At 39.0% G+C, this 27971-nt stretch overlaps 2 protein-coding genes and 1 non-coding gene across 12 annotated transcripts; 2 read left to right on the plus strand and 1 right to left on the minus strand.

The window, feature by feature from the left end:
- Positions 1–688: 688 nt before the first annotated feature.
- On the minus strand, positions 689–27923 carry LOC148059947 (translocating chain-associated membrane protein 1-like 1). 3 transcript variants are annotated; one of them, XM_087780752.1, is made up of 11 exons: positions 27751–27923; positions 7320–7547; positions 6448–6699; positions 6104–6220; positions 5971–6029; positions 5806–5890; positions 5543–5613; positions 5175–5279; positions 4958–5101; positions 4705–4865; positions 689–3845 (listed from the first exon to the last, which is right to left on the minus strand). In XM_087780752.1, the coding sequence occupies exons 2-11, from the start codon at positions 7437–7439 to the stop codon at positions 3772–3774; spliced, it is 1188 nt and encodes a 395-aa protein (XP_087636878.1). In that variant the 5' UTR covers positions 7440–7547; positions 27751–27923; the 3' UTR covers positions 689–3771. The 3 variants fall into 3 exon arrangements, with proteins under 3 accessions (XP_087636878.1, XP_087636879.1, XP_087636877.1); XM_087780753.1 differs by lacking the exon at positions 27751–27923 and having other exon boundaries at positions 6448–6566; positions 6639–6699; positions 7320–7728; XM_087780751.1 differs by lacking the exon at positions 27751–27923 and having other exon boundaries at positions 7320–7728.
- trnak-cuu (transfer RNA lysine (anticodon CUU)) lies at positions 11025–11097 on the plus strand. Its single transcript has one exon. It is a non-coding gene; the product is annotated as a tRNA-Lys (tRNA).
- LOC148059949 (MYND-type zinc finger-containing chromatin reader ZMYND8-like) lies at positions 11353–27474 on the plus strand. 8 transcript variants are annotated; one of them, XM_087780749.1, is made up of 21 exons: positions 11353–11555; positions 11656–11894; positions 15809–15879; positions 16238–16401; positions 18103–18246; positions 19173–19286; positions 19364–19456; positions 20252–20339; positions 20415–20470; positions 20529–20606; positions 20689–20804; positions 21249–21724; positions 21799–21927; positions 22047–22208; positions 22732–23235; positions 23304–23729; positions 23819–23952; positions 24025–24105; positions 24168–24246; positions 25215–25454; positions 26534–27474. In XM_087780749.1, exons 2-21 carry the CDS (start codon positions 11881–11883, stop codon positions 26704–26706), a joined length of 3342 nt encoding a protein of 1113 aa, XP_087636875.1. In that variant the 5' UTR covers positions 11353–11555; positions 11656–11880; the 3' UTR covers positions 26707–27474. The 8 variants fall into 8 exon arrangements, with proteins under 8 accessions (XP_087636875.1, XP_087636872.1, XP_087636870.1 ...); XM_087780746.1 differs by having other exon boundaries at positions 11354–11555; positions 18028–18246; XM_087780744.1 differs by lacking the exons at positions 11353–11555; positions 11656–11894 and adding an exon at positions 12333–13245 and having other exon boundaries at positions 18028–18246.
- Positions 27924–27971: the final 48 nt, after the last annotated feature.

The following is a 27971-nucleotide window of genomic DNA, read 5'->3' on the forward strand; positions in this document are numbered from 1 at the left end:
TCTCAACAGATTCATCCTCATTTAATCAACTTCAACATAAATTAGATACATTTTGACCCAATTCTTTTTAGAAAGATGAGTGTTTTTGAGGGCTAAGAAAATGATTGTGATATAAATGTGTCCTTACATTTAATTCAGATTGTTGAGTGTGTTGAACATTATATATTTAGGACTTTTAAAAGCAAAAAACAAGATGAATTCTTGTCGTTTCTGTATTCAACCCTGAAAGGATGTTCATCCGTGTTTTGGACTTCAGGATGTGTTCACTACTCCGTGTGTGTGATGGAGAGCATGTGTGTGAACTTTTGTCCTTGTGCTGACCCTGCAGAGCTCCAGTCTGCCTCTCTGGTTCACGCTGATCCATCAACCTGCCTGGGTTCCCAGGAAAGAGCCATTACACTGGAACAGAGATCTGCAGGTATTTCACCTTCCACCGGAGCTCAAATCATGCTTAAAGCTACATTTCAACCGTCCATTGATTTCACTCTCATCTGCCAACTGTCCTCTTTGTCCCGCTTTAGTTCGATCATATACACATGTTGATGTCTCTTTGTCTTATCATTTTTGGTTGAAACCGCATTTCCCCTTCAAAGTAGAAAGCTCATCTTTGCCCCCTAGTGGCTGCAGCTAAACGTACGCTGTGGTCATTTTTCAAGGGTCTTACACAGATGCAGAAATAACACCAAACTTGTATGTTCAACAAAAGATTTATTTAAACATGAAATAAAAAAATAGACAAAGAAAATATAGACAAAGAAAGGTAGCAGAGCTTACAAGACCTTTCATAAATATATATTCATATATAGCATTTCAAAGACTCTTTTGAAACGAGAACACAATTAACAAGCAGCAAAACGGTTAAGGAAGGTGCAGAAAAGTAGAACCAACGTGTCCTCTAATGATCTTTTTTTTAAGGACTGGGAGGACGAACAACAATTGTTTAAAATGTATTTTTAAGTTATTCCATTTTTTGTTTAGACTTGTGTGTCTTTGTCAGGCAGGAACAGTCATGAAAAAAATACAAAATGATCCCTTTTTTTTTTTTTAATAATCAAGTAGTAACTCCCCAAGAAACAGACAGAAAAGAAAACATGTTTTTTTTTTCAGTAAGAGATTTCTACACATTGATGTAAGAACCTGATTTTGGTTGTTGTGATTATTATAGAAATATCTAAATATTAACTAAGCTTCCAGACAATTTATATTTCTCATCAATCTCTGTATGTTAGTGGACTGTTGGAGGAAACCGGAGTACCCTGACACAGGGGTTGTAGCAAGCAAGACGTTTTTTCATGACTGTCTGTGGCTAATAATTGCAAGATATTGGAAGAGAATCGTTGACATGGAACTAACAGGAAATGCTACAAAGATAGAGCACAGATAGAAGTATCTTAGTTCTAGCTAGCTGTAGCTTAACCACAGCAACTGTAGCCCTCATAGATTGTCACCTGTTATGCGGGAGTTGCAATCTGGGAATCTCGTATAAGAGCTTTAACTGTTGCAGTGCCAGTAGTAGATTGGGAGCTACGATGATACATTATTCCAGTGTTTTTGTCATTACGACGACGCATTAACACGACCTCATGCTGCATGTCACCGCGACAGTTTGTTGTGACTCGTCAACGTGTATGTGCTAATAAGGCAATCAAGTCCAACAAAACAGCAGCTCAGAAAAAAAACAAACTATTAAAAGTGTTAACAGCTTATTTTTAGATGACAACACATGACAGAGTGAACTGCAACAGTTTAACTCACTAGTCTTATAAAAATAGCTTAGAAATCTGACTCTTTTCAGTACAGTGTGAGGTTAAGTTCTCTCCGTCTTCCGTGAAACATATTCAAGACCAAATCTTCAGCTTTTGCTCAAACGACATTGACGCACACACCTTCAGGATTTAAGCAGATGCCAGCAGTGCTAGAGATGAACAGAAAAGATTCCTCTCCTGCTTCCTCTGATAGAAACACAAGGGTTGGAGACTCGTGTGCGAGCGCGGCGTCACAATGTCAAGATCACTGCAAATCGAGAAGCAAGTAGAATTTAAAACATGCCGAGGTTTGGCCGGCGGTTATCACAAAAATCTCTCACGCAGCAAATATGACACAGTGAACACAGAAGCACTAGAAAGCCCTTCCACCACGCTGGAAGCCACAAATCAAGACGGAACCAAAGTGGGTTTTAAAAGACGAGATAGAAGTGTGAAACACAACAGTCAATAAATAGATTGTCACGTTTCATGCTCTGCAGACAAGCCGTAAATCTGATACAGGACGAGCATTAACCATCCTACACATCATCATCATTATCACCATCATCACCATCATCACCATCAAGAGCGAGAACTCACAAAAGGCATAACATGTTGCACCAAAGAAACTTTGTTTTGCATCCCCTCTGACACGGAGGAGGAATCATAGCCGACCTGAAAAAAGTGACACGAACCAATGACATCATAAGGGCACTTGAAGGACGATTGTAGTTTCAAAGCAAAAAGTGTGGCTGTGTTTGCTGGTTCTAGCTCATCAAAGCATATAAACGCACGAGTGATCCGTAGTGATGCGGAAAAGAAGAAAGCAAAGAACTCTTGCAGCAGTTGTAAAAAAGGCCACTGAATGCTAGTGTTTGTTTTCTGAACAACTCAGACCAACATGCAGTGACCGTAGAAAACACTCGCTGTCTTGCGCAAACCTTGCCTTTACCTAATGTACCCGTGCACAGAGAGCATCGCCGCCACGGTCACGGTCGTGAGAGCGAACAGATTTCGTCAAAATGCCTCAACCCAAAGACAAATTGGATTTCAAAAGCAAATGTTTGTGATTTGAACCTGCACTATGAGATTTTACTGCTAATCTTCTGATACAACTGACCTGCATATGAACATTTGAATCAGTCATAAAATGAAGAGCGACTCTGGCTACATCTACACTTTTATCTGACGAGAATTTGAGACTTCAAAGTGTTCTTTCCAATGTCAAATTCCTTTGATTGATGGCTTTACTAGATATTTATATTTTCAGCCCAACTCTGACCAAACTGCTACAAAAAATAAATAAAATAAAATAGGAATAAAACAATTATTTAGCTCTGCTTGGTATGCAGAATATATATATATATATATATATATATCATATAATTACTTCCATTTCTGCAACTCTAATTTAAGAGCTTAATACCTAACCTAAAATAACGAGGTTATACAGTAGTTACATTACATCGGCAGGGGGCGATAGATCCCCACTTTTGACAAACGACCATCAAATCTGAACGTAGTAATGTGAAGTAGTAACGGTGATTAAAAGGCAAATATAGTTTCGTATTACTGAATGAATGGAAGCAAGTTAAAGGAAAAATGTGTTATTTAAATAAAGAACTATTCCTGAGGCACCATACGCTTCATTTCCTCAATCATCTGATCTTGAAATAGGGTAGTTCAATCTCCACTTTAAACATACATTTAAAGTTTGTCCACATAAACACAAAGTACAATATTAGTTTGGTATGAGCTTGAATTTGACACGGAATGCAAAAATGCAATAGGCTGAGAGAAACTGTCGTGTTGATGCAGCCAGTGTCAGAGTCCTCCAGAAAAAAACCCCAATAACTTCATTAAAGCATCTGAACCAGCATGACCAACGCCCTGTCTGAACCCAAGCAAAACAAATCACAAGAAGCATATCTTGCTGACAGATAGACCTTCCAAGAGGTGAGTTATGTAAAGTCGCTTAGTTTGGACTCGTGTGTATTATTAATCCATTGCCTGACGTGATTTTGCTTTATGAGGTTTTAGGTTTTCTTGCCCTTGGTGATGTTTTATCCTCAGACTTCACAACGCCATTTGCAGAGCCTCCTATAAAAAAGGAAAATAAAGAAGTCTTGAATCAGGAATAAAAATGTTTGGTTACTAAATAAAGCTTTATCCATCTATCCATCCATCCATCCATTTCTAAAACATCCTACACAAGTTGGACCGTTTCCCTGTAAATAATTATCTTTAAAAACTCACAATTTTAGGCGTTTCATTTACTAAAATGTATGAGGTTTATGATCACATAAAAATTAAAACTTGGTGTACTGTATACATTTATTATTAATTGAATTCAAATAATGTCTGGTACAATTATTTTTTTTGTATTTTTTTTTTTAGTAGGTTAGAGATAATATCTAAAATTTCCCCAAGATAATAACCAACAGCTTTTACATTGTACTGACAAAAACAGTACTTTTAAACATTCCATGTCTTCTTTTCTGTCTCATATTATAAACAGGTACTATTCTATGAAGAAACAACAACACACACTAAAGTAATGATTATACTTATGTGCCGTTTTTGGTGGCTTGTTTAAATTTTTAGTTTGCGTCTATTCTTTAGGTCAAGATGTCATTTTATTTATGCATTTATTGGAATGCAGTGAAAGGTCATTCTTAGTTGTTTTTTCAAACTAGGTTTAATAGGCTCAATGTTAATGAAGACCTTGAAACATAGTTTTTATTTTGTAAATGACTTTGAATATTAGTTCTATTTGTCAAAAAATATTGCATTAAATATATAAAATGATTTAACTTTATGTAATTATTATCTTATGAACAGCTATTTACGCTGCATTTCTAACCTATTTTCTTGAACATGATGAGGATTGTTGACTCATTTTGTTATTATTTTCACATTTAAGAACGACAGTAATGACTTGAATACTTCCGGAACTTACCCTTTCCCGTGTCTCTTTTATGAGGCTTGTTCTTTGGACTGACTGACTTTTTCTTCGACGCTTGGTTCTGGCTGTGTTCCCGCCATTTTTTCAACTGGAAGTTGATAAATTTCCACATCATCCAGGCTTGTGTTAGGCAGATGGCTGCCAGACAAGTCATCCTGAAGGGTAGAAACGATATTTTAAAGTGACGGATTAAGAACGTCCATGTAAATGAGAAGCACAATTGATTCAAGATGATTCATTAGCTTGCCTGATGGTCAGCACATTAAAGTTGCCTTCTGCAAGAGAAAAGCCTTGGTTGTCTGTACGGGGTAACCCAAAAGCGAAGGTGAGAACGGACACTGTGAGGGTGAGCAGGCGAGCGATGACGAACAGCAGGGCCCAAAGAGTAAAACTGCAAACCAAACAAGGATTTTATTTGAATACATTTCACATCTCAAAAATAAAGTCCAAAGTTCTACTCTTACCCCTTTTGTTTGTTCTCGTCGCTGAAGTAGAAGAGGCGGGAAGCGTGGAACAGAAGCTCCACCAAGTAGTGAGGAACCAGCAGCACCAGACCCAGGCGGTGGAGACTGGAAACACAAGAAGAGAGGAAGCTTGGTCAAGGTGTCTAAAAATAGTCCGTCATGTAGATACTTCTACAGTACAAAGTAAAATAGAAAGCAATTGATTTCCCTCAAAATGACTTCATATGACAGGAGCTGCTTCATCTGGACTTGGAGATGAATTTGGTACACTTTTTTAAATTATTTTTAAATCATGCCTACGAAGGCTGCAGAGGTCATTTGTACCTTATGACACTGGATTCAAATGTCAGTGGTAGAAGATCACTTACTTTAAGATGTAGGCACCAGTGATGTGAACTACATAAAGGCAAATGTAATAAAGTTGACGTGGAATATCCTCCTGTGGACAGACATCAAAAGTGTGTTAAGGCCACATGTAGGAACATCTTTTTACTTTAGTTTAATATTTGAATTGGCAATAATATTTTAAACATTGAAATTGATTAATTCAGCAGGAAAAGGGGTTTCAAAGTTGTACACAAGTTCATTAAATGAGGATTTTATTTTGTGTAACATGATAAGTAACACGCACCTTTCGTATCTTCTGAAAGTAAAGCTCCGGAAGCGCGTGGAGCCAATAAGCAATTTGGCAGATGTAAAAGAACTTTACCTGAAATCTAGACCAAAAAAGAAAGAAATGAATCATTTTAATCACTAAATCTAAAATCTATTTATACAAGTTTAAATGTCTACATACACCATGCGAGTGTGTGGGTAATCTTCCCATAGAAATGTTGGGTTTGTTGCAAAGTCCTCCTGCCAATATTTAAAAAAAACAAATCATTAAGAGTCCGTCAGCTTTTAAAAGACGCTGATGTTGAACTGAATACCGCAGTGAGGATGCTGCAACCCCAGATGAAGGAGAAAAGGTAGAATGAAGCCAGTTGACCAGACTCATTGAACTTGCTGTGCTTGGTTTTCGACAGATGTAATCTCCGGTTCATTTTCTGCAAGAAGGAAAAAACTGAGAAGTCCAATTAGAGCACAAGCAAAAGAAGCAGCCACTAACGCACTTCAAAACCATGCCTCATCAAATATAGTGGTAATCTATAATACATTCATGAACGTAGTCTTTTTTGCATCATATTTTTCTTTTGAATTAAGCACATGTTTATTGTAAAAATGTGGATTTCTGTCCACATTTGGGAGTTTTCTTCTTGTGTTAAATACTCACATCAAGAATATATTCCTGTATCAAGGCATGAAGGATGACGGCTATAAGCAGGTAAAAAAACACGGTTGCCACATCTTTGGGGCCGTATTGGTAGAAGTTCACAGCGTCATGTTTGTTGTCTAAAAAAAAAAGGAAAGAAAGACAAACATTTAGAAGCAATATTTCCAAAAGAATAAAAGTAGCCTGCTCACCTTGAACTTGTGTAACGTTGTATTGGACTGTGATGAACATGATGGCAAACTTGGCTGTCACCTGGAGTAAAAGAGAGGAAAGAAATAAAGTAGAAACATTAAACACTACATTTTTTTCCCCCTAAATATCACAATATTAACTAAATTTATTTCAAGGGGCATGTTCAAAAAAGAACAAAGAAAACAAATAAAAAGGTTATCAAAGAACCTAAGAAATGTATATTTATATTAAATAAAGTCGAAGGCCACACTTTACCGAACACTGGTCTGACCTGTCTTGGGTGTTCATAAGGTGAATCATACATTTTCCAAAACATTCCATTATTGATGGATTATACAAGTTTATGTTTGGCTCCTTGTTTTGAAAGCATATCACAGGCCTATCTATGCCTTCGTAATGTATCGACTGAGAACTGAATGTTTATTGCTGGTTGGCGACTTGATTCTGTAATTTTAAAGGAAATTCAACCAGCTGCTAAATAGAATCCTGACAAAAGCACATGTCATCATGTGGCTAAAAACAGGTAGGAGTTAGATGATTGGAAATAAAGCTGGTAAAACGAGCCTGTGTCAGCGGGCCTCCTCACCATCTTCTTTAGAGACACATGAGAAGCGCCCCTGGAGCACCGCTGTCATCTTAGCTAACAGTTAGCACACGATGCTAGCACCTGCACACGGTACCTCAAACATCAGGCCGAGCAGGATGATCATCGCCAGACATGACACCATGTCAGCGTGGTTCTGGATCACGAACTCGTGGCTCAGCACCGGCGGGCTCTTGTTCTTCTTGCGGAAACCCATGTTTCCCGGTGTGGTTCTGGTCCAGTCTCCTCGGCTCGCTGTCCTCCCGACGCCGCAGAGAGGATGCACGACACGGCCCGGCTGTGTGCACTTGTACCGCTGCTGGTGCTTTTAGAAAACATTCAAGAAGATGCTCGCAGCCCCAGAGACTCGGTCACAACTCTATCCCACTTCCCTCCAGCCTGGTCCAGTCAGCTGGTGGATCCTCCCACTCCGAGCCCATTCATGAACCTTCCAGCGTCACCGACGTAGAAGGAAAGCCTTAGGCCCGTGCTGCGTTCACGGACCCACGATAGATTCTTTTATTTTCACTATTTCATTTTTGATTGATCCATTCCATTTTTTTTTTATTTGAATTTGGAAATGTTTTTTATTTCTAAAAATAAAAGTTGTGTAACTTTTGCTGATTGGATTTTCGATGCGAGAGCATATGTTCAAAAACGAAAAACGAGTGGTTATTCAATTTTCATTTAAAAAACAAAAAACGAAATACAGCGCGTTTTTTTAATTATTTGAATTCAAAACGGATAATCAGAATTGAAAAATCGGTCGATATTTAATTTGTAAGATAAACAAGAAAAAATAGAATTACTGACGCACTGAAACAAAAAAACGGGTCGTAGTTTGTATTACCCTGAACCGGATGTTAGGATTTTCAAAATAAGAGAATCCCAATTGAGCCAGTGCAGGTCAGCATTTGTGAAGTTAACGGGAGAGAGAATGACTCTGGAACCTAAAATGCCTACCCTCAGTGTGTCAACAAACTCTACCCATAGTCACCTTGACATTGATAACTTTGTGGGCAGTTTCACAGACTCGTTGCATAACATGCTTGACTTAATTGCACCACTAACTCAAAAGACTGTTCACAGAAGTAGTCGTGCTCCCTGGTATACTCAGGAAACACGTAAATTAAAACAGGATTCTAGATGACTAGAGAAGAAATGGCGTTCATCAAAACATAATGAATTCTGCCAGGACTAGCAGGATAAGTTAAAAATATACAAGGCATCTCTTCAGAAAGCCAGAGCTAGCTATTACTCATCACTTATAGAAGCAAATAAGAATAAGTTCTTATTCAGTACTGTAGCCAGGCTGACACGGAGCCATCAGTCCATTGAGCAGTCCATCCCTCCTCATCTCAGTAGCAGTGACTTCATGAACTTTTTTAATGAAAAAAATATTAACTATCAGAGGAAAGATTCAAGACCTCCTAGATTCTTCTAATACAACCGGTGCAGCCTCACCGGACACAGACACTATAACTGATCTATATTTTGACTCCTTTTTACCAGTGAGTCCTCGACAGCTGTCCCGGGTTGTTTCCTCCTCAAAGTCCACAACATGTCTTCTCGATCCTATTCCCACATGGCTACTTAAAGAACTGTTCCCTTTTCTTAGCACTTTCATACTTGACATTATTAACTTGTCAATGACATCAGGCTATGTGCCTCAGATTTTTAAAGTTGCAGTAATTAAACCTCTGCTTAAAAAACCCACTCTTGATCCAGATGTTCTCACTAACTATAGGCCTATCTCTAATCTTGTCTTCATTTCAAAACTTCTGGAGAAAGTGGTAACTAGTCAGCTCTGTGATTATCTTCATGACAATGATCAATTTGAGCTGATTCAGTCTGGTTTATGGAACACCACAGCACAGAGACCGCCCTGGTAAAAGTTAGTAACGACCTGCTGATGGCCTCTGATCAGGGCTATGTTTCAGTTCTTGTTCTTCTAGATCTCAGTGCTGCATTCGAAACTGTTGACCACCAAATCCTTCTACAGAGGCTAGAAAACTATATAGGCATATGTGGAACCGCTCTTAACTGGTTTAAATCTTACCTGTCGGATAGAACGCACTATGTACATGTCAACCACCTCTCATCGACACACACTAAGGTCAGCTATGGTGTCCCACAAGGTTCTGTTCTTGGTCCAATCCTATTCACAATATATATGCTCCCACTAGGGGACTTGATCAGAAGACACCTTATAAACTTTCACTGTTATGCTGATGACACCCAACTCTACTTGTCAAGGAAGCCAGATGAAAGGAATCAGCTAACACAACTACAGTCCTGTATTACAGATATCAAGTCCTGGATGACCAAAAGCTTCCTCCTACAGAACCCGGAAAAAACTGAGGTTTTACTAGTTGGTCCGCAACATCTCAAACAATCATTAACTAATGATCTAGCTTTACATAATGGACTTGCTCCTGCCCGCTCGAGGTTTCTGCCTTCTAAAAGGAAGTTTTTCCTCGTCATAGCTAACTACAGTGTTTCGCTCATTGTTGAATTGCTGGGATCTATTTTTCCTTAATCAACTATAGTCTTACTTCAACTGTAAAGTGTCTTGAGATAACTTTGTTATGATAAGACACTTTAAATAAAATTGAATTGAATTGAATTGAATTGAACCTCATCTGCAGAAATATCTGCACACATAATGCCTGAAAGTGGAACGCAAAGAGGATTTTCGGCCAGAATATATTTTAGTAAGTGCGTGTTTGTGCTAAGAACTATTCACCAATCTTCCCACGAATAAAGGCGCCAGGTATTACTTACTCAGGCTTCAGTTGTGACATCAATGTTGTGTAACTTTGTCTTTAACGACCAGTGAAAATGCGATTTGAAAGGGACAGAATAGGTATAGAAAACCCATCTGACAAATATTTACTCCCGATCTAAACGTGATGCATCATAACCTCAAATACAACAGCATTTCATTAAAGCAGTCTATTTTAGTCATGTGAAAATAATGTAATATATTTTTTTAAACAGTTAAAAAAAATATTATATATATATATATATATATATATATATATATATATATATATATATATATATATAAAACTGTTAAAAAAAATATATTACATTATTAAATATAATATTTTTTTTTTTTAGAGGAAAGATTCTAGTATCGGTTTTTACTTAGGTTGTAGTAACCGGAAGTTGTCATTGTAAACACAACTTGTTCTTCAGCCGCGTGGAATTAAAGCTAATCAGCTTTTGTCGAAAAGTGTTCTTGCGATAAAAGGGTAAGTTGTTCAACATATTAGCACATTTGCTGTATTTTATCATAGGCTTCCACTACGACTATGTGTGAAATACGAAAGAAAACATCAAATAAACAAGAATTGAGAACACGGTAAGATGAACATGTAATTGGACACACACCTGTTGACCGAGGGCTTCGCTGCATTCAATGTTTTTGCAGTTATTCTTAGATGCATAATGTTACTGTTTGTTTTTATTTATTTAAGGCAGCCGTGTATTTTACAGAGAAAGAGTAGCGAGTGAGACGGGTGCATGTCGAAGTAGCATTTCACATTTATCCACTAGAGTGCAGTATTGGACTTGTTGTGCCCCTCACGTGGCCATCTCCATTATTTATCTGTTACTTTATCAAAAATATTATATGAACTATTCATCAGTTTTATCAATTCGGACTATTATATAAACTAATATATCGAGTTATTTTATCTAAAGGCGACACATCAAACATAAATGCGACTGCCTATAATAGAAAAAGCATTTTCCAGCCTAAACGTACTTATAGACATCAGTAAAAAGGTGCATCCCAGCCCGGCTAGCTCAGTCGGTAGAGCATGAGACTCTTAATCTCAGGGTCGTGGGTTCGAGCCCCACGTTGGGCGCACAACTTTTTCACTTTTGTTCAATTCTACAAACATAAAAACTCCGACCAACATATTTTAAATCTATTCATTCGAGCTTGACAACAACAGTATGGGGAATATATGAATGTATATATTGATAACAATGTAAAATACCAGCTGTTAATGGCAGGTACACTAAACAAACAGGGCATTATTTGTATTGTATTTTGTACTCGTGTCTTTGTTGATATATTTGTAGTGTGATGATTGTGTCTGTGTTTTTGCAGAGTAGGTGAAGAGCGGCAGCTTCTTCCCTGAAGACAGCAAGGAGGAAGGGAGGAGTTTAAACAAAGGCCCTCTCCACGGGAAAAAAATGCAAGCTTGTGCAGTGAAGCCATGGTCTCATGCTTCTCGGCCTCTGCTTGCTGCCTTTCATATGTCTAGAGCCTTCAAATAAGACCACCGGCGCAGGATCCTGAACACAGATGTCATATAGGGTTAGTATGTCAAAATTGTTGTCATTGATTGTGTTCTTTTGGGGTTTTTTAAGCTGTGTTTCAACGCTCATTTTGCTTTCCTTGTGCCTGACACTCGCAGTGCTGCCCCTGCCTGCACTGAACAAAGATAATTACTCAGGAAACATTCTGACCAATCAGACGCGGCCTTACATCCTGCCTATGCGGAGAGCAGCCATTCAGGATCGGGCTGTCACCGCCGGGGCCTGATCGCCTCGCCTGAAGAGCGGAGCCTTCCCTCAGCTGAACACTGAGAGTGTCCTCCATGTTTTCTAAGTGTTGACATTAACAGTGTGTTGAGGCAGCCATGCATCCACAGAGGTAAGCTCTGTCTTTTCTTCCATATCAACTCTCATAACCAACATGGCGCCCCTACTCGTTGTTGTGACCGTTTGCGTCTCCTGACGACTGTATACACCTCAAAATCTCTTTAGTGTGCAGGAGGAGGAGCTGGGGTGGAGTGGAGGCCTCGGCAGGGCCGCCGTGCTGGGGGGGGAGGGGAGAGGGGTTGGATAACGACTCTCACCTCTGCTCTTTATCTGTGTCTCAGGGTCACATGGTGCCCCAGACTACCAGGCTGCCACACAGGGGACAGAGTGGAACCATGGCAAATCCTTGTCCTTGTTTTATAATGCTAATAGTTGGATTTAAAAATGGCAGCCTCCTCTACCACTGTTGCAGCCTGGCAGAGAGAGGATGGGGGATGGGCAGTGGAGGTGGGGGAGGAAAGGGGGAGGAAGGGTATCATGTACCCTTTGTAAGTCGGTGTGTATCGTGGATTGAACGCACATGTCACAGATGTGCATGTTGAGTGCACGTGTGACATTTTCTGCCACGTCATCCACAACCCTCCGTGTGTGCACAACTCGTCCACCTTAAGAGGAGAAACTCGTGAGAAAGACGTCCACGGAGCTTTCAAAACGCACCAGAGTGCGTCAGGGTTTCTTCCCCGGAGCTCGAGCGCAGTCAAGGACGAGGCAGTTGTTGTGAAACTGCTTCCTCCTCTTGTCAGAGCCGTGGCCATTTTATATTCACCCAGCCCTCGCTCTCTGATTCATAATGTCGTCTCCAGTCGTGGCAGCAGCTCAAATCACATTCTTTAGCCTTGTCCACGTAGATTTTTGGAGAGAAAACAAGTCCAGTGACTGTCTTGTGATTTGTAGAAGGTGTTGCTAGATGTGTAGAATCTGAAGTCTACTTGGTTAACAGTTTTTTTTTATGTTTAAATACCTTTTAAACTGATGCAGATATCCTCATGAAGCCACAAGACGACACTCCCCACACATGCCTCATGCCTGTGCATGTTTGGTAAATGCTTAATTTCAGAAAGAATGAGTTATAATTTAATTTAAGCGTCGACGTTGTGCCTCTTTCATATTAACACCGTACACGGACAAATGTCGCAGACGTTAAAATTAATACAAGTGCATGAAGAAATCTCTGCATTGCAGCAAAAAGTGTTTTAAGGGGAAGAGGGTAGTCTGCTCTCTGTGATCCGTGTGGCATAACTCGCTCCACCAATGACAACCCAGCCTGTTGGCCCTGCAGCCAATTGCAGCTGCAGTTGAGGTTAAAGATTGACAATCAGGGAGAGAGCAGCAGCGAGAAGGGCCTTCTGGAAAATTCCACAGCCTTCTTTGATGCAAGCTTTACAGCCGTGTAAACAATTAAGGTCAATTTTTTTCTTCCTATTTGAGCTCACGTTGTCCATATATATATTAATATACACATCGAGTGTTTACTGTTGTTGCTGGGTTTCTAAGGGTGGCATGCTGGAATCTGCTGTTTCATTTCCGCCTGTATTTGTGTTGAAAGATTTCCAAACATAATGATCTCTTCAGTGTCTGTGGCGCGGCCGTGGATCTTTCCAGTCTGCTGCATTATTCCCGAGAGCAGCTTCATCTTCAGCATGAAAATGACACAATGGCACGTTTCTGTCAGACAGAATCCACCCTCTTTGAAAATGTGCAGTTTAAGGTACAGTAGCTCCCTGGACACGGCAGCTGTGGAATTACTCGACGTTACTTGTAGAGGAGGTGGAAGCGGCGACGAGATCTTCCCTGGCATGGATTGTGTTTCACAAGCACCGGTCGACGTGGTTTTGTCTTGAGATGTTTCTCTATTTTTAATGTGGAACTGTGATCTCCACAGAGCTCTCTTGGTTCTCCCGTATGGATGTGCCAGTGCCTGAGTCTGAGCCTCGGAGTGGGGGATGGGGGTGAGGGGGGAGGGGAGCAAGCTGTGGCCTCCATTTTCTGTGACGAGGGAACCCTGCTCGGCTCTCACAGGAGAGGAATATAAAGAGTCAGTATTGTTCATTTCTGTCCATCAGGTAGCACTCGCCAAGAGGAATGCTGTTGAGGAATATTCCCCAGAATCTGCTGTGGATTAATTTTGCTGACTCTTCCTGTGTGATGGATCACATCTAATGGAACTGGGAATACTGTCTGGATAAATGGTCATTATTGTGTTTTGTCACTGCTTGTGTTGCACTCTACTCGCAAGTTTTGAGTCTCTCTCCTACAGCGTGTACTTTCTCTCTAATGGCGACGGCTCTCTTCTTGTTTAACTTCGAGAAGGACTTGTTTTCACGTGGGCCCGGTCCTAACTGTCCGGAAGAGGAAGGCCCTGAAGGGGTTTTGGATGTGTGTGGGTGTGTGTGACTGTTTGCGAGTTGAAACCAGACACCCATGCCTCAACGTCTTTAGATGAGACTCTGCTCAATCCACGTCTGCCATTTTAGAGCTGCCGGTTCATCCTGGTTTCAGTTTAAAAACAAAGGACTGAATTCAGAGCAAACATGGCGTATGTTTGCTCAGTTAGAGGAAGTGGTCTTGTTGTGGTTGAACCAACTGAGTTGGACTTGTTGATACAGTCAAAGTGAGCAGGATTGTCTTCCCGATGTGTTCACGTCTAATCTAGCCGAGAGGTGTGTTTGGTGTCATCAGTAAAATTACTTTAAATCAATATACAAGTTGATATGTTATCGACTCCATTCATGTGACTCTGGAAGTAGGTCAAATGTTCATGTCAAGAAAGGCTTGACCTTTGAGTCATGTGGCCAGTATGGCGTGGGGAGAGGCAGCAAAAGAACAGTTTCAAAGTAGGAATAAAAAACATATTTTTGGGCACTGTTACAATTCAAAGTTCCCTCTTGTTTCAACAAGTCTTAAAGTCTGGTCCACGCAGTCTGTTTCAGGAAATTCTTTAATCATTTCTGAATTGAATCAATCATAAGCCTTCATGCATTCCATTCCCTGACCTCGGTTTCTCTTTAAAAGAAATGAAACCGACTCTGCACTGCTGGATTGTTGTGGGATGTGTTTCAAACTCAAGGCCCGGGGCGCCAAATGATTTTTGTGGCCCATGAATGGTCAAAATGAAAGGTGAATAATGTTGATATGAGTAAGCTTTATTTTTACAATACCAGTGTCTAAGATAAGGGAACATGGTTATTGATTTTAAAAATACAAGTAAAAACTGGACTGACTAAATACAGAATTCATCATTTTAGCCTCAAAGAATGAAAAGACAATATGAAAATCAGACTCAAAAGTCCTGTAGTGTATTATATTTTGTTTGGCTTAGCTTTATTTACGCTTGTAAATTTATCTTACAGGTATAATGCATTTAACCGAGCAACTGTTAATAGACGGTCTCCAAAATCATTGAGGTGTTTCTTGCTCTCTGTGTGATTCTCAGCCAACAATGGCCTCAATTCCTCTGGGTGTGTTGTTGTTCAGAGACCTAGTCCCTTATAGTCGTGTGGATCAATCCCATCGTTCCTCTTGTTATTCTGGGTTGTTATTCAGCGAACATAAATCTAAGATCAGGACCTGTTTGTGACTAGACGTCCGTGGTGGTGTGCTCTTAACGAGGCAGTGTTGGCGACGCAGCCAATGTGTTGCTCTGAATATCAACTTGCCTTCAGCGATCACAGAGCGTTGCTATGGCGATTTAACCTCTACTCTTTTGACAGAAAAAATGTTGACTAATTAAATTGAGTCTTTCTCTTTTTTTTTTTAATGGAAAAAAAAAAATCAGAGCTGGAGAAAGCATTAATGATAGAAACATCAATCCCCACCGGTGGGCCATTAGGGACTTGTGCTTTCCGAGGTGTTCCACTTGTTTACTGTTATGCTGATGTGGTTTTTCAGCACCCTCTCTGACTTTGTGTTTTGCATCTCTTCCTGTGGTTCTGTGTGCTGCATGTGTGTGTGTGTGGCGCGCTGCAGTCTGGCTGAGGAGGAGATAAAGAACGAGTCTGATGTGGTAGAGGGGATGGATGCATCGGCGCGATCCAAAGGTAAGTCTCCAGGCCTGATGACATTTTGGAGTTGAACCTTTTCTACAGCTCTGTTTAAGAGGAGGATGAGACGAGTAGGAACGCGGTTTTTCTTTTTGGCAGTGTATGACTATAGTGTTGGCCTTTTGCAATGCATCATGCAAGATTTAAACACGTTAGAAGCTATACGTAAAATTCTTCTAATAGATTGTGGTTCAAATGTTGTTAATTAATCTGATTCATTTAACAATCCAGTTGATTTAATTAGCTTAATCTACCCATAATGCCTCTTATTGGTTGTGTTTTGGTGATGGGGAAATAGAAGAAAAAAAAAACCTTTTTGTATCATATTTTGACTTGGACCCATTTTGTTCCCAAGTCCCTGATCCACCGGGGTCAACGGAACGCCCGGTGGTGCCACAGAAGAGAAAAGTTTCAAGTCCATCCCATTCCTCCAATGGACACTCTCCCTCAGACAGCTCCCCCAGCCCGCACAAGAAGAAGAAGAAACCTGGAGCGCTGAACAGCGGCAGTAAAGACCAGGTAAGTGACCGAGGAAGCTAACATGCGTGGGGTCCAGTCTCAGGTGTGACTCGTACGACAGCGAGGCTACATCCACACGACCGTGTTTCCAGGGAGCAGAGCTTGTTGGTTTTTTTTGGACTAAAATGAATGAAGTTTTTGTGTCACCGCTTGTGTGTTAGTATTGAAAGAGCTCTTAAAGAAATTCATTTTTATAAGCGTCAGATGGTGCAAAGACCTGCTCAAGGTATTGCATGTAATTTCTTGCATTGGAGTTTCTAGGTCATCATCACTAGGAGAGTAAGAATAGCAATATTTATTGTAATGATAGTGAGTCCATATTCAACAGCACTGTACTGAAGTCATCACTGTTCTATATCTATATCAAAAATTAGAACATTTTATTTAAAAGTATCATTCAAGTATTCACAGCCTTTGATCATTTTTGTATTGCAATCGAACCTTTGAAAGAAACAAACAAACAAGAAATCCTGTGAGATCCTGGCTACGACCGGGAACGAGAGGATACAGATTGGACATATTTTAGTTTCAAAATAAATGAAAGTAGTTCAGACTTTTTCAAGAGTCATGAGGTCTGTAAATTCTGCAACACAAGAGTCATTATCAGGTAAATACTACAATTGTATCTTATTTCCTACAGTATCGCAATATATTGTATTGTTGCTCCTATATCGTGATGCTTATCGTATCGCCAGAACGTTGCCTTTTGGGAACACATTTGTTATAGACAAGTGTTACAACAGTAGCTCTTAAAGATATATACATACATTTAAAATAAGGATGTAGTTCAAACTCAAAAAAACCTCTACATTCATTTAAAAGTATTGTACAGATAAAAAATGTTATTTTATGTGGCTTGCTGGCTGAAAAATGTAAGTCAATAATATAATAATATAATACAATGATGATGCTTGGATTGAACATAAGCTATAAAGGAACTAGTATTATTGACGCCAGCGATCTTTAAAAAACTTTAAACACTGTGAAAGAAGGACATTTGATAGAAAATAGGTGAATTATTGTCCAAAAAACATTTTTTGTTGCACTAAAGCAAATGTACATTTATTGACAAATAAGACAAGGCCATCGGCATTTGGCACCAACAAGCCTTGTCTATTGTTGAAGAACTGTGTGACAGACACTGAGTTTCACGCTCCCTATATTAATTTTTAAAAGACAGTTACAGGAATACAAAAATATCTTTAAACATGTCTGCAAAAACAGTTTGCTGCATAGACGTTCTGAATGTGAGCTTTGGTTAGTAGTAGAAATGCAGTTGTGTGGATGTGGTCTGCGTTGTCTCAAGTACATTAAAGTCAGTTAATAAGAAGTTAGCTGTGTAAAGTCTAGTTTGATTAAGTTAAACATGTACATAAATGTGTTAGAAATTTGGCTGATTTTGATTGTTTAATTTGCCTTTTAATAGTGTGTTGGAAGCTAAAGATACTAATGATAAAAATCTAATTTCATTATTAAGCGTTTAGTGCAAACTAGTTGCATATATGTTGCTTTTTTTTTACCCTGCTGACCCCGCTGCATTGCTGCCTTGTTTTTGTTTCACTGCACCTTTGTGTTCCTGCGTGTTTTTGAAACCTGCCCCCTTTGTTTCTCTCACCTGCATTTCAGTCAGAGCTAAGACATGGTCCCTTTTACTATATGAAGCAGCCACTCACAACAGACCCTGTTGATGTTGTACCGCAGGACGGCAGGAACGACTTCTACTGCTGGCTGTGCCACCGCGAGGGCCAGGTGCTCTGCTGTGAGCTCTGCCCCAGGGTGTACCACGCCAAGTGCCTCAAACTACCAGCCGAGCCCGAGGGCGACTGGTTCTGTCCAGAGTGTGAGGTATCACATCGGAGAAGTGTTTTTGTGTGTGGATGTGCAACAAGGATGTGCAGGAGGGACACTCGACTCCTAATTATCCTCCATGAGGTTTAACTGGTTTTAAGTCTCCAGTCTGACGAGCAAAAAATCCACAAGACATTTTTATTTTTTATTGGATATTAATTTAAGAAAAATAATTAGCAGACACACAACACACACATTTTATGTTTACTGTATTGAAGGCAGATTTATTTTTCCCACTAAAGATCCAGTAGTTGAGAATCAAAGATCTGATTTTTCTGAGCTTATTCTTAGAGCTGAATCGATGAAAGATTAAAAGTGTTTAGATTATTTAATTTAAATGAAGATTATTAAACCATCTACGTGTTTTAAAATTGATTTATTTACTGTACTAAATTTGCTCCAAACATGAAAGCTGATCTTTTCAACTAACATGTTATTTTTGTTAATATAAATGTAATTAGGATGGGCTTGGTTGTAGAGAAAAGTTTTAAGATAATACTTTTGAATTTATATTTACTTAAACTGAATTAACTCCATCGCAATGAAAAAAAACATTTTTTAAATTCAAGACATCAATTGTTCCTCAGAAATGTTTAGTCTTGAGGTCATTCAAGTTGAGTGTCCTTGTTGCACGTCGTTTTCACACTCAAATCCTATTCTAATCTTCTGTTGATGAAGTGGGTGTCGCACTATGTGTTGTGACTTGTTAGCTTCACATCAGGAAAATGTTTGCACTCTCTTTTGTGCTTCTCCCAAAACATATTGGATCTTGGCTCAGTGCAACACATAATGTGACATCCTTTGAAGTGTTAATGATTTTAAACTCAGTTTGAATTTAGATTTAAAATCAACACTACTCAAAGAATATTCTCTTCACTCGACTTGTTATTGATCATTTGTGTTGCTTTTTTTTTTGTTTACAGAAAATAACGGTTGCTGAATGCATAGAAACTCAGAGCAAGGCCATGACAATGCTGTCAATAGAGCAACTTTCATACTTACTTAAATTTGCACTTCAAAAGATTAAACAGCCGGGGGTAAGAGTGCTCAAGCATGCCAACTGCTGATTAAATCCATGATGAGAACCATCTAAACCTTTGTTTCAACTCTGCAGACGGAACCTTTTCTGAAGCCAGTGTCTCTGGAACAGCACCCAGATTACGCAGAGTACATCTTTCATGCCATGGACCTGAGTACTTTAGAAAAGGTAATCCTTATTCACTGTGGCGTAAAACGTTTGTACTTCACACTCGTAATCAGTGAGGAACAAATCATGCAAGCCTGGACCTAACCCGTGAAGAAACTGGAATTAAACATGATGCTAGTTTAATAATGATTAATTTACTTGTTCTTATTGAAATCGTTTTGTCTTTTCCATAGGTTTACATTGCATTTATATTTTAAACATCATTGTTGTTTTCAATATATCCTCCACATATTTATTTTTTTAAACAAAAAAGTGTTCAACTGTAATCAAACAATTTTAAACTGTAATCAAACTACTTTAAACGTATCAACTAATTTACTAACTAATCTAAAACTGTAGTCAATGATAAAGAAAAAAATATATTTTTTTAAAGATAGAAAAGCTGCAAGGATAATATTTTTCCCTCTTATTTCTGCCCCTTATTCCTGATGTTCTTCTTCACTGAACAGAATATTTACTTTGTCCTTGAATTGACGTTTGTTATTGGTGTTACAGAATGCTGACTTTATCAGGATCCTTTCATCATTTATGTCTGTCATATGAACATTAATGTGGTCTTATTAATTGTATTAATGTAATATTTTTACACTTAAACTAATTCTAAACTAATTGTAATCGGTCCTTTTGACCAATCCGTTAATACATGTTGTCCTTAATGTATATTTATATTTTAAATATATCTAATATCTATATATCGAAATTCAAGATCTTGAGTATTCTCAATAAGTAGTTTGTTTGACGTGTCAAGGTGGTTGATAAGAATGAGTAACTAACAATGACTCGTCTTCTCGTCAGAACATCAAAAAGAAGTTTTACGGCTGCACCGAAGCGTTCCTGGCTGACATGAAATGGATATTACACAACTGCATCATCTATAATGGAGGTGAGATCCAGATCTACACATCCTCTCGAGTTTCCCCCTCAATACCTGTAACTTTTAAAGGTATTTTTGACACAGGTAATCACAAGTTAACAGCAACTGCAAAGGTCATCGTTAAGATCTGTGAACATGAGGTAAGATGTGAAGAAAACAATACTGTGGAATAGAAAGAATCATCATATTTCCCTCCAGATGAACGAGATTGAGGTGTGTCCAGAGTGTTACCTGTCCTCATGCCAAAAACGAGACAACTGGTTCTGTGAACCTTGTGTGAGTAACTCAAGATAAACCAATATTTATATGTGTTGAAGAGAAAAATAATACATCACAGACTCCATTTTACTGTTAACAGAGTCAACCTCACACGCTTGTCTGGGCTAAACTGAAGGGATTTCCATTTTGGCCCGCTAAAGCACTTAGAGAAAAAGATGGACAGGTGGACGCAAGATTCTTTGGACAACATGACAGGTGAAATTATTATTAACCTTCACGATATTCCCCTAGAATCATTCTCAGACCGGAAAATACCTTAAAAAGAATTCAACGTACGTAATGAAATAAACTTAAGCCATTTAGAAATCTGATTTATGTGGATTTATTCAATTATTAATCTTTTAAACTAAATGTAATGGGTAATAGCTTGTAATAATTCTATAGATAGTTTAGTAAATATTAATACTAATTGAACATGCACATCTGTGTCTTGATAAAAAACAAATTTTAAAAAACATTGGGTGGGGGGGTCAAATTATGCCATTAATTTACAATTGTCATCATTTCTCTATTTCAATTGCGTTATTGCGCCTATTTTTAAATTCTTCACCATTTGTCTTTTTGTCGTCCTGTGGGACTGTAACTGGATGGCTGTTTAATTAACCTGGTCTTATAAGTGTGTTGCTGTTTTTTGTGCAGAGCTTGGGTTCCGATCAACAACTGCTATCTCATGTCCAAAGAGATTCCCTTCTCTGTGAAGAAGACCAAAAGCATCTTCAACAGTGCTATGCAAGAGATGGAAGTATACGTTGAAAACATTCGAAAGAAATTTGGCGTCTTCAACTACGCTCCTTTCCGGACCCCGTACACGCCAAACAACCAGCTGCAGATGCTGCTGGACCCGTCCAATCCCAGTGCGGGAACTGTTAAAACCGAGAAGACGGATAAACTCCGCTTCAATTTCGATATCACCGCGTCCCCAAAGATGGTCCTCAGCAAAAACTCCACTCCCAGTGGTATGAGTCGAAGGGTCTCGATGACGGACATGCCTCGCTCTCCGATGAGCACCAACTCCTCAGTTCACACGGGATCAGATGGCGAGCAGGATATGGATAAATCAAGTAGGATTTCTGGCTTCCAATATAGCACTGGAGAGGAGTCAATGGACTGCACTGGTACAGTTCACTTCAAATGGTTCTATTGTGGCACTTTGCTGAAGTTTCCAATGAAATGCTCTCTTAAATTACAGCCTCTCCCGTGTCTGGAAAGCCAGGCCATGCCGCGAGTGTCACAGGCAGCCCGAAGCCTTTTAGCCCAGGACTTGTGCCTAAGCAGGAGAGAACTGGACCCACTGGTGGAATCCTTAACCTCAACCTGGGTCAGTGTCAATGTCAACAAAAAAAATGGATTGAAACGATCCTCCACAAGTTATCGCCTGGTGGCTTTTTCAAAATGTCTCTTTTGTTCCAACACTGAGTTCAGGTCTGTTTCTTCTAGACCGGGTCAAGGCTGAGATGGATCTTAAGGAGCTGAGTGAGACGGTGCAACAGCAGCAGCAGCAAAATCAGCAGCAGCATGGAGCCCCAGCTCCTCCACCAGCCCCCAAAAGACCTCTCAGGAGTCTGGACAAGACTATTGAGAGCTGCAAGGCTCAGCTGGGTAAGCAAGTGTCTCAGTGTATGACTGGCTCCAGCTAAATCTTAAGAACATGGCTATAGTGCTAAGCTAATGTGGTGCTCTATTGGTAAAGGTTTAAAATAAACATAAACCACACTTTTCTCAAGGAGGGCCACATTTGACGAAGTGGAAACGAGAGCGAGGCAATTGTGAAAAGTGACATCATACCATGAGTTAAGACATTCAGGAGGACGAAATAAAAGCGTTTATATCTTTGACCAGTTCAACTCAAAATTGAGAACTTCAAGCACATTCTGAAAATTTGCCTCAAAGACGGTGGATCTATCCATTAAAAAGTTTTAATTTTACTAAAGAATATTCAATATTACAGTATGTAACAGAGGCAGCAAAGACATAAGTAACATTAACCATCTAAAATGTAGATAAAAGTATATCATTAATTTCAACATAGTTATAATTAACATTTGTTGGCTAAATATCTGCATTATATGATGACGAATACTAGTTTAGTAACTGTTAGAAATGTTGCCTTGACTTCCTGCAGGAATTGATGAGATTTCTGAGGACGTCTACAAAGGTGTGGAACACAGTGACTCTGAGGATTCGGACAAATCTGATTCCAGTGACAGCGAGTATCTGAGTGACGAGGAGCACAAGCCAAAGAGCACCAACCAGGACGTCAAGGTCAAAGTGGAAAGAAAACGACGGAGGCCGAGCATCGAAAGTGACACTAAGGAAGGAGTTGCAGCCCCAGTGGAGAAACTAACTTCTGAACCCCAAAGCAAAGAGAAGCAGAGTAGCGGCGGCCAGGACAAAGAGGTTCCAGACAAGTTGCGGACGACCCAGGCCCACTCGGACAAGGCCAAGAATGATGAAGGCAGAGCCACTGGTGCATCATCAGTGGCCGAGCAGGACTCTGATTCTGAGAGGGAGCTTGTGATCGATCTTGGAGACGATCATCGTGGCCGCGACTCCAAGAGGACCAGACGAGATGCAGGAGCTTCTACTACAAAAACAGTGAAAGAGTCAAATGCTGTCAAATCTGAAGGTTTGATTTTGAAATATTTGTTTTATCGTTTATGTTAGTAATACTTGACAATTGTTTTTCCTGCTCAGGTAAATTGTCGTGTTCTTCTGCAGCAGCTAAAGACAAAGACTCAAACAATAAAGATTCAATACAATCTTCCATTCAAGCAGCTGTAAACCTTGTATCATCCGCACCGTCTGGTCAGACCAGTTCTCCCACAAATGCTAGTGCAAACGCTTCACCCGCCTCCACCCCAGTCCCTGCACCCACACAGGCTGCTACAAAGAAACAGCGCCCCCTGCTGCCTAAAGAAGCAGCCCAGCCTGTGCAGAGGGCAGTGGTTTGGAATCCCACCAAAATCCAGACGTCCTCACAGAAATGGCACATGCAGAAGGTGCAGAGGCAGCAACAACTGGGGGATCAGACACAGAGCCAGAGCCCGGGTCACGGACCAGGTTCTCAGCCACAGAATTCATCCTTAAGTAGCCGCTACCAGACAAGACAAGCAGCAAAAGGTAGACCCACCTGCAAAAAAAACAACTATATATATATATATATATATGAATGAATGAATGAATGATTTTTTTTCTTTAATCCTCCACAGGACAACAGAAAGATCCGAGTACTTCAACTTCCCAGCTCAACACCACTAGCACTTCTTTAGTTGGATCTAGTGACATACAGATTCCTACTTCCTCAGCAGATGTAGCTGCAGATATTGCCAAATACACAAATAAAGTAAGTAGATAATATTTTAAATCATTCAAAAACATAATATGTGGAAATAACAACTACATTTATTTGTTTCAGATCATGGACACAATAAAAGGAACAATGACAGAAATCTATAACGACCTCTCCAAAAGCACGTCAGGAAACACCATTGCAGAGGTGAGATGACCAGTGTGTTCAGAAATGTATTCAGTCATTCACCTGTTTTAATTTTTTTTTAGATCCGGCGATTAAGAATAGAGATCGAAAAACTTCAGTGGCTGCATCAACAAGAATTATCAGAGATGAAGCACAACTTGGGTGAGTTGATGCATCCAAGAGTGACTAAACCTAAGATATTATAACCCTTGTACTTGATTTAACATGCAGTAGTTCTTAGTGCTGTCAAGACATACGGTTCTTGGAATAATTACATCAATTTCCGATCAGGATTTATTTGTTTCTCAATTTGTTACAAATAAATTCATGAAATCATCAGATGAAAATATTGATAATTAATAGTGCAAGTTCATAAAGTCACATTGTTGTAAACAGACTTGTACACATTCAGTTCTAGTCGTTGACATTCTGCTGTATTTGAGACTCAAGCTTTGCTGCAAACTTAGTTTCATCACCGGGGCTGTATATTGTCTTGTTCTTTTGTCTCCATCATTGGAAAATGGATGTCAAATATCAGTTGGTTATAAAGTGATACAAGTGAACACATAAAGAAACGAGTATTATACATTCACCAGAACAAATAATGTCCACTTCATCCTCTTTTTAACCCTGACAAGTCAAACGCAATAAGACCAACACCCACAAAAAAAAAGATTTACAAAAAGGCAATTTGCAAACTGAGACTATGAAGAAAGAATAAAAAAACAAATGGATGAAAATATAAAGCATTAATGGACATATCAGTGTGGCTGTAATATATTAATTTCTTATTTTCATAGATGTTCTATTTCTTAATATTTGTTTGTATGATGTAGATCTGAGATTGTATTTTCATGCTTTTATTTTAACCACAAATACAAAAGTCTCGACAGCAAGTTTGGAAATTAATTTTGGATCTTATACTCGCATATTTAAACTCAAATGACACCATGTCATTTAAGATAAATTATGCTGACCATATACACTAAATTCAGGAGTCTATTTTGGAATGAATGCTTGTGTATAAACTCTTGTCAGACACTGCTGCATTTGGTCTTAATGAAATTCAACATACAAATGTTCCCCTCACAAGTGGGCTCTGAAAATTCTTGCTGTCCATCATTTGACAGAGCTGACCATGGCAGAGATGAGGCAGAGTCTGGAGCAGGAAAGGGAGCGGTTGGTTGCAGATGTGAAGAAGCAGGTCGAGATGGAGAAACAACAAGCAGTTGATGAGACCAAAAAGAAGCAGTGGTGTGCTAACTGCAGGAAGGAGGCCATCTTCTACTGCTGCTGGAACACCAGTTACTGCGATTACCCGTGTCAGCAAGCCCACTGGCCAGAGCACATGAAGTCGTGCACACAGTCAGGTAAAAAGGCTATTTATGGTCGACTAGGAAGTACTTCTTAGTCTTAGGAATCAACACTTTCTAAGGAAATGCTGTAGAAACGATGAAGAGATGAATGCATCCATACATCCTTCTAGATGAGGGGTCACCAACTTTTTTGCAAATACGGGCTACTCTAAGAAACCCAATGACCCCAAAGAGCTACCATCAGTTTGATATACACTTTTGAAATATCCAAGTATGTGTTCTTATAGATGGTAAATTATATTTCTCTAATACACTAATCACATTTTTTATTTCCTCAATCATTGCCAATAGGGCAACAAGAAGGGAACACAAAATCAAACATAATAAGATGGTTATTGTATGAAAACCTTTGAACAGGCCCAGGGGCTGTTGGTAACCCCTGATCAAGATCAAGAAATCTTCTATTAAGGGTCCATCACGGGGTCAACCAACTCTTCTTCACCTACAGTTTTGATGTGCAAAGGAAGTCTGTTCTGCTGCCACCTACTGTTTGAATGTGTTAATTGTAACAATGATATTTAAAAAGGTACTTTGTTGCTCAATATAAAAAATATCAAGTGATTTTTCTATTCATGTACACTTTTTTTTCCATCAACATCAAGATCTAAATGGTTATTTGGATAATTTGTCAATTATAAATGAACGTTTACATTTCAAACCGTATTTATAATATTAAAGCAGCACCTTGTAATATTTTGACCTTTTTTTTTCATATTATCTGCAATTTTTGCTTTGGTTGGTTTTTGATTATAGTCCTAAATACTGCAGTGAAAGACTAGTCATTATTTTAATCTTTACTATGTAACTTGTCTGGACAAATCCATCAGTCTGAGTGTCATGTGACCACCAAACTTTTTTACAGCAGTGGGTCAGAGACAGTGTTTTCATATGAAGAGCTGAGAGACATTTTCAACTTACCAGGAAGATAAATTGGGAAACCGACCCAACAAGGGTATGTGGTAAAAGTGCAACCAAGGTTCTGCAAAATTGCAGTTGCACTGTTCTTACACTTGGGGGAGCTAGATTTGATCAGATCATCAAACATACCTGTTGGATTTTTTTTTTTCTTACAGCAACCGCATCACAGCAGGAGCCAGAAACGGAATCTGTGTCAGACCCGAAGCCTTCTGGACACTCTCCAGCCACTCAGCCACCGGCCCCAACAGCAGGGACCATAACAGACAAAAACAATTCGCCTCCATACGTAGAGAAGAGTAAAGACAATGCTGCTGTTACTGTGACATAACTGGAACACTACACTCCTGTAGATATTGGCATGGATAACCGCTTGTCAAAGTGGTTCTTTTGACTAATCACTTTGTTTTTATTCCCATAATCATGGTGGACATGTGAGTTGGTTATTCTGGACAAATCTGTCTTTTAGTGGATTTATCTGAAGTGAAGTTGGTCTGTCTCAAGAAATAAAATGTGAGTCTATTTGTTCTTAACAGTTTAGTTGTGTGATGTTGATTGTTTCCACTGGAAATGATCGCATCCACCAACAAGTTACAAATCTTGAAAAATGCTCCCTTCTAAGCACTTCATCATTTTATGGGTGCCATCTGGGCAGTTCTAACTCTGCAACTTGTTTTCTTCAAACATGTCCTCCTCAGTGGCTTACACTATTGTTTTGTATTTCAGTTGTTCATTGTATAGGCCTTCATTTTTCAAGGTGTGATTTATTAAAAGGAAAGTTTTAAATGTACAGAGTTTTGTAAGATACTGAAACAATATTTATTGTGTTATATGTTTTTATAGTATGCAAATTCAAAATACATTTCTATGTGTCTAAAAAGTTATTTGAAAAGATTTTACTACCATGAATGTCAGTGATGAGCAAAGTCTGTTAACTGGTGATCCAAAGCTGACGTAAACTCTGGTTGTTCTGTGTCTAAGCGGTGCATAGACCTAAATAGGGCCTGTATTATTTCCTGTGAGCATGTCCATGTGAGCTTGTGTCCTGTTCTTGTTTACATATTGTAAACACAATAAATCTATATACATGTCATCAAAATACATCCTGACAATCCATCACTTTCTTTTCAATAATACAACAACTCATTTGTATAGACATTTATCAAAGAATGACAACATACTTGATTGTTATATGCTGTTATTGATATCAATCCAAGATCAATAAAAAATACTGTCTAATCAAAACGTATTTCCTTTTACCACTTACACAATTACAAATGATAGTTCCATATATTATATATATCCGTTTGTATTCTTATTTGGACTATTGTAACAGTTTATTTTCGTGTGTAAAAGAAAAAAGGAGCTTTCTCACCTGCAGTTAACGTGTATGTTTGTCACCGCGTCGTCTTGGCTGTTTTGTTGTTTAAGCAGCTGTGTAATTCAATGTACAAATAAAGCTTACTTGCGTAGCCGAACAATATTTGCAACTGAAATAAAAATCCAATCTTTGGATGTCAACATTTTTCGTTTTGGAGGTTTTAAAAAAGCGAATTAATTTGGTCAGGAACATTTGAAACATAAAGCATTTTGTCA

The sequence above is a fragment of the Callionymus lyra genome, chromosome 19 (genome assembly GCF_982586985.1).
Source record: "Callionymus lyra chromosome 19, fCalLyr1.hap1.1, whole genome shotgun sequence".
In the NCBI taxonomy this organism is placed as follows: domain Eukaryota; kingdom Metazoa; phylum Chordata; class Actinopteri; order Syngnathiformes; family Callionymidae; genus Callionymus; species Callionymus lyra.

Coding starts and splice junctions, on each gene's coding strand:
- LOC148059947 (XM_087780752.1), bottom strand. CDS start 7,439: ATGGGTTTCCGCAAGAAGAACAAGAGCCCGCCGGTGCTGAGCCACGAG. Junction 5,614..5,805: donor ACTTTCAGAAGATACGAAAG/GTGCGTGTTACT, acceptor GTCTGTCCACAG/GAGGATATTCCACGTCAACT. Junction 3,846..4,704: donor TAAAAGAGACACGGGAAAGG/GTAAGTTCCGGA, acceptor CCTTTTTTATAG/GAGGCTCTGCAAATGGCGTT.
- LOC148059949 (XM_087780742.1), top strand. CDS start 15,711: ATGCTGATGTGGTTTTTCAGCACCCTCTCTGACTTTGTGTTTTGCATC. Junction 18,247..19,172: donor GGTTCTGTCCAGAGTGTGAG/GTATCACATCGG, acceptor TTTTGTTTACAG/AAAATAACGGTTGCTGAATG. Junction 21,725..21,798: donor GGAGTCAATGGACTGCACTG/GTACAGTTCACT, acceptor CTTAAATTACAG/CCTCTCCCGTGTCTGGAAAG.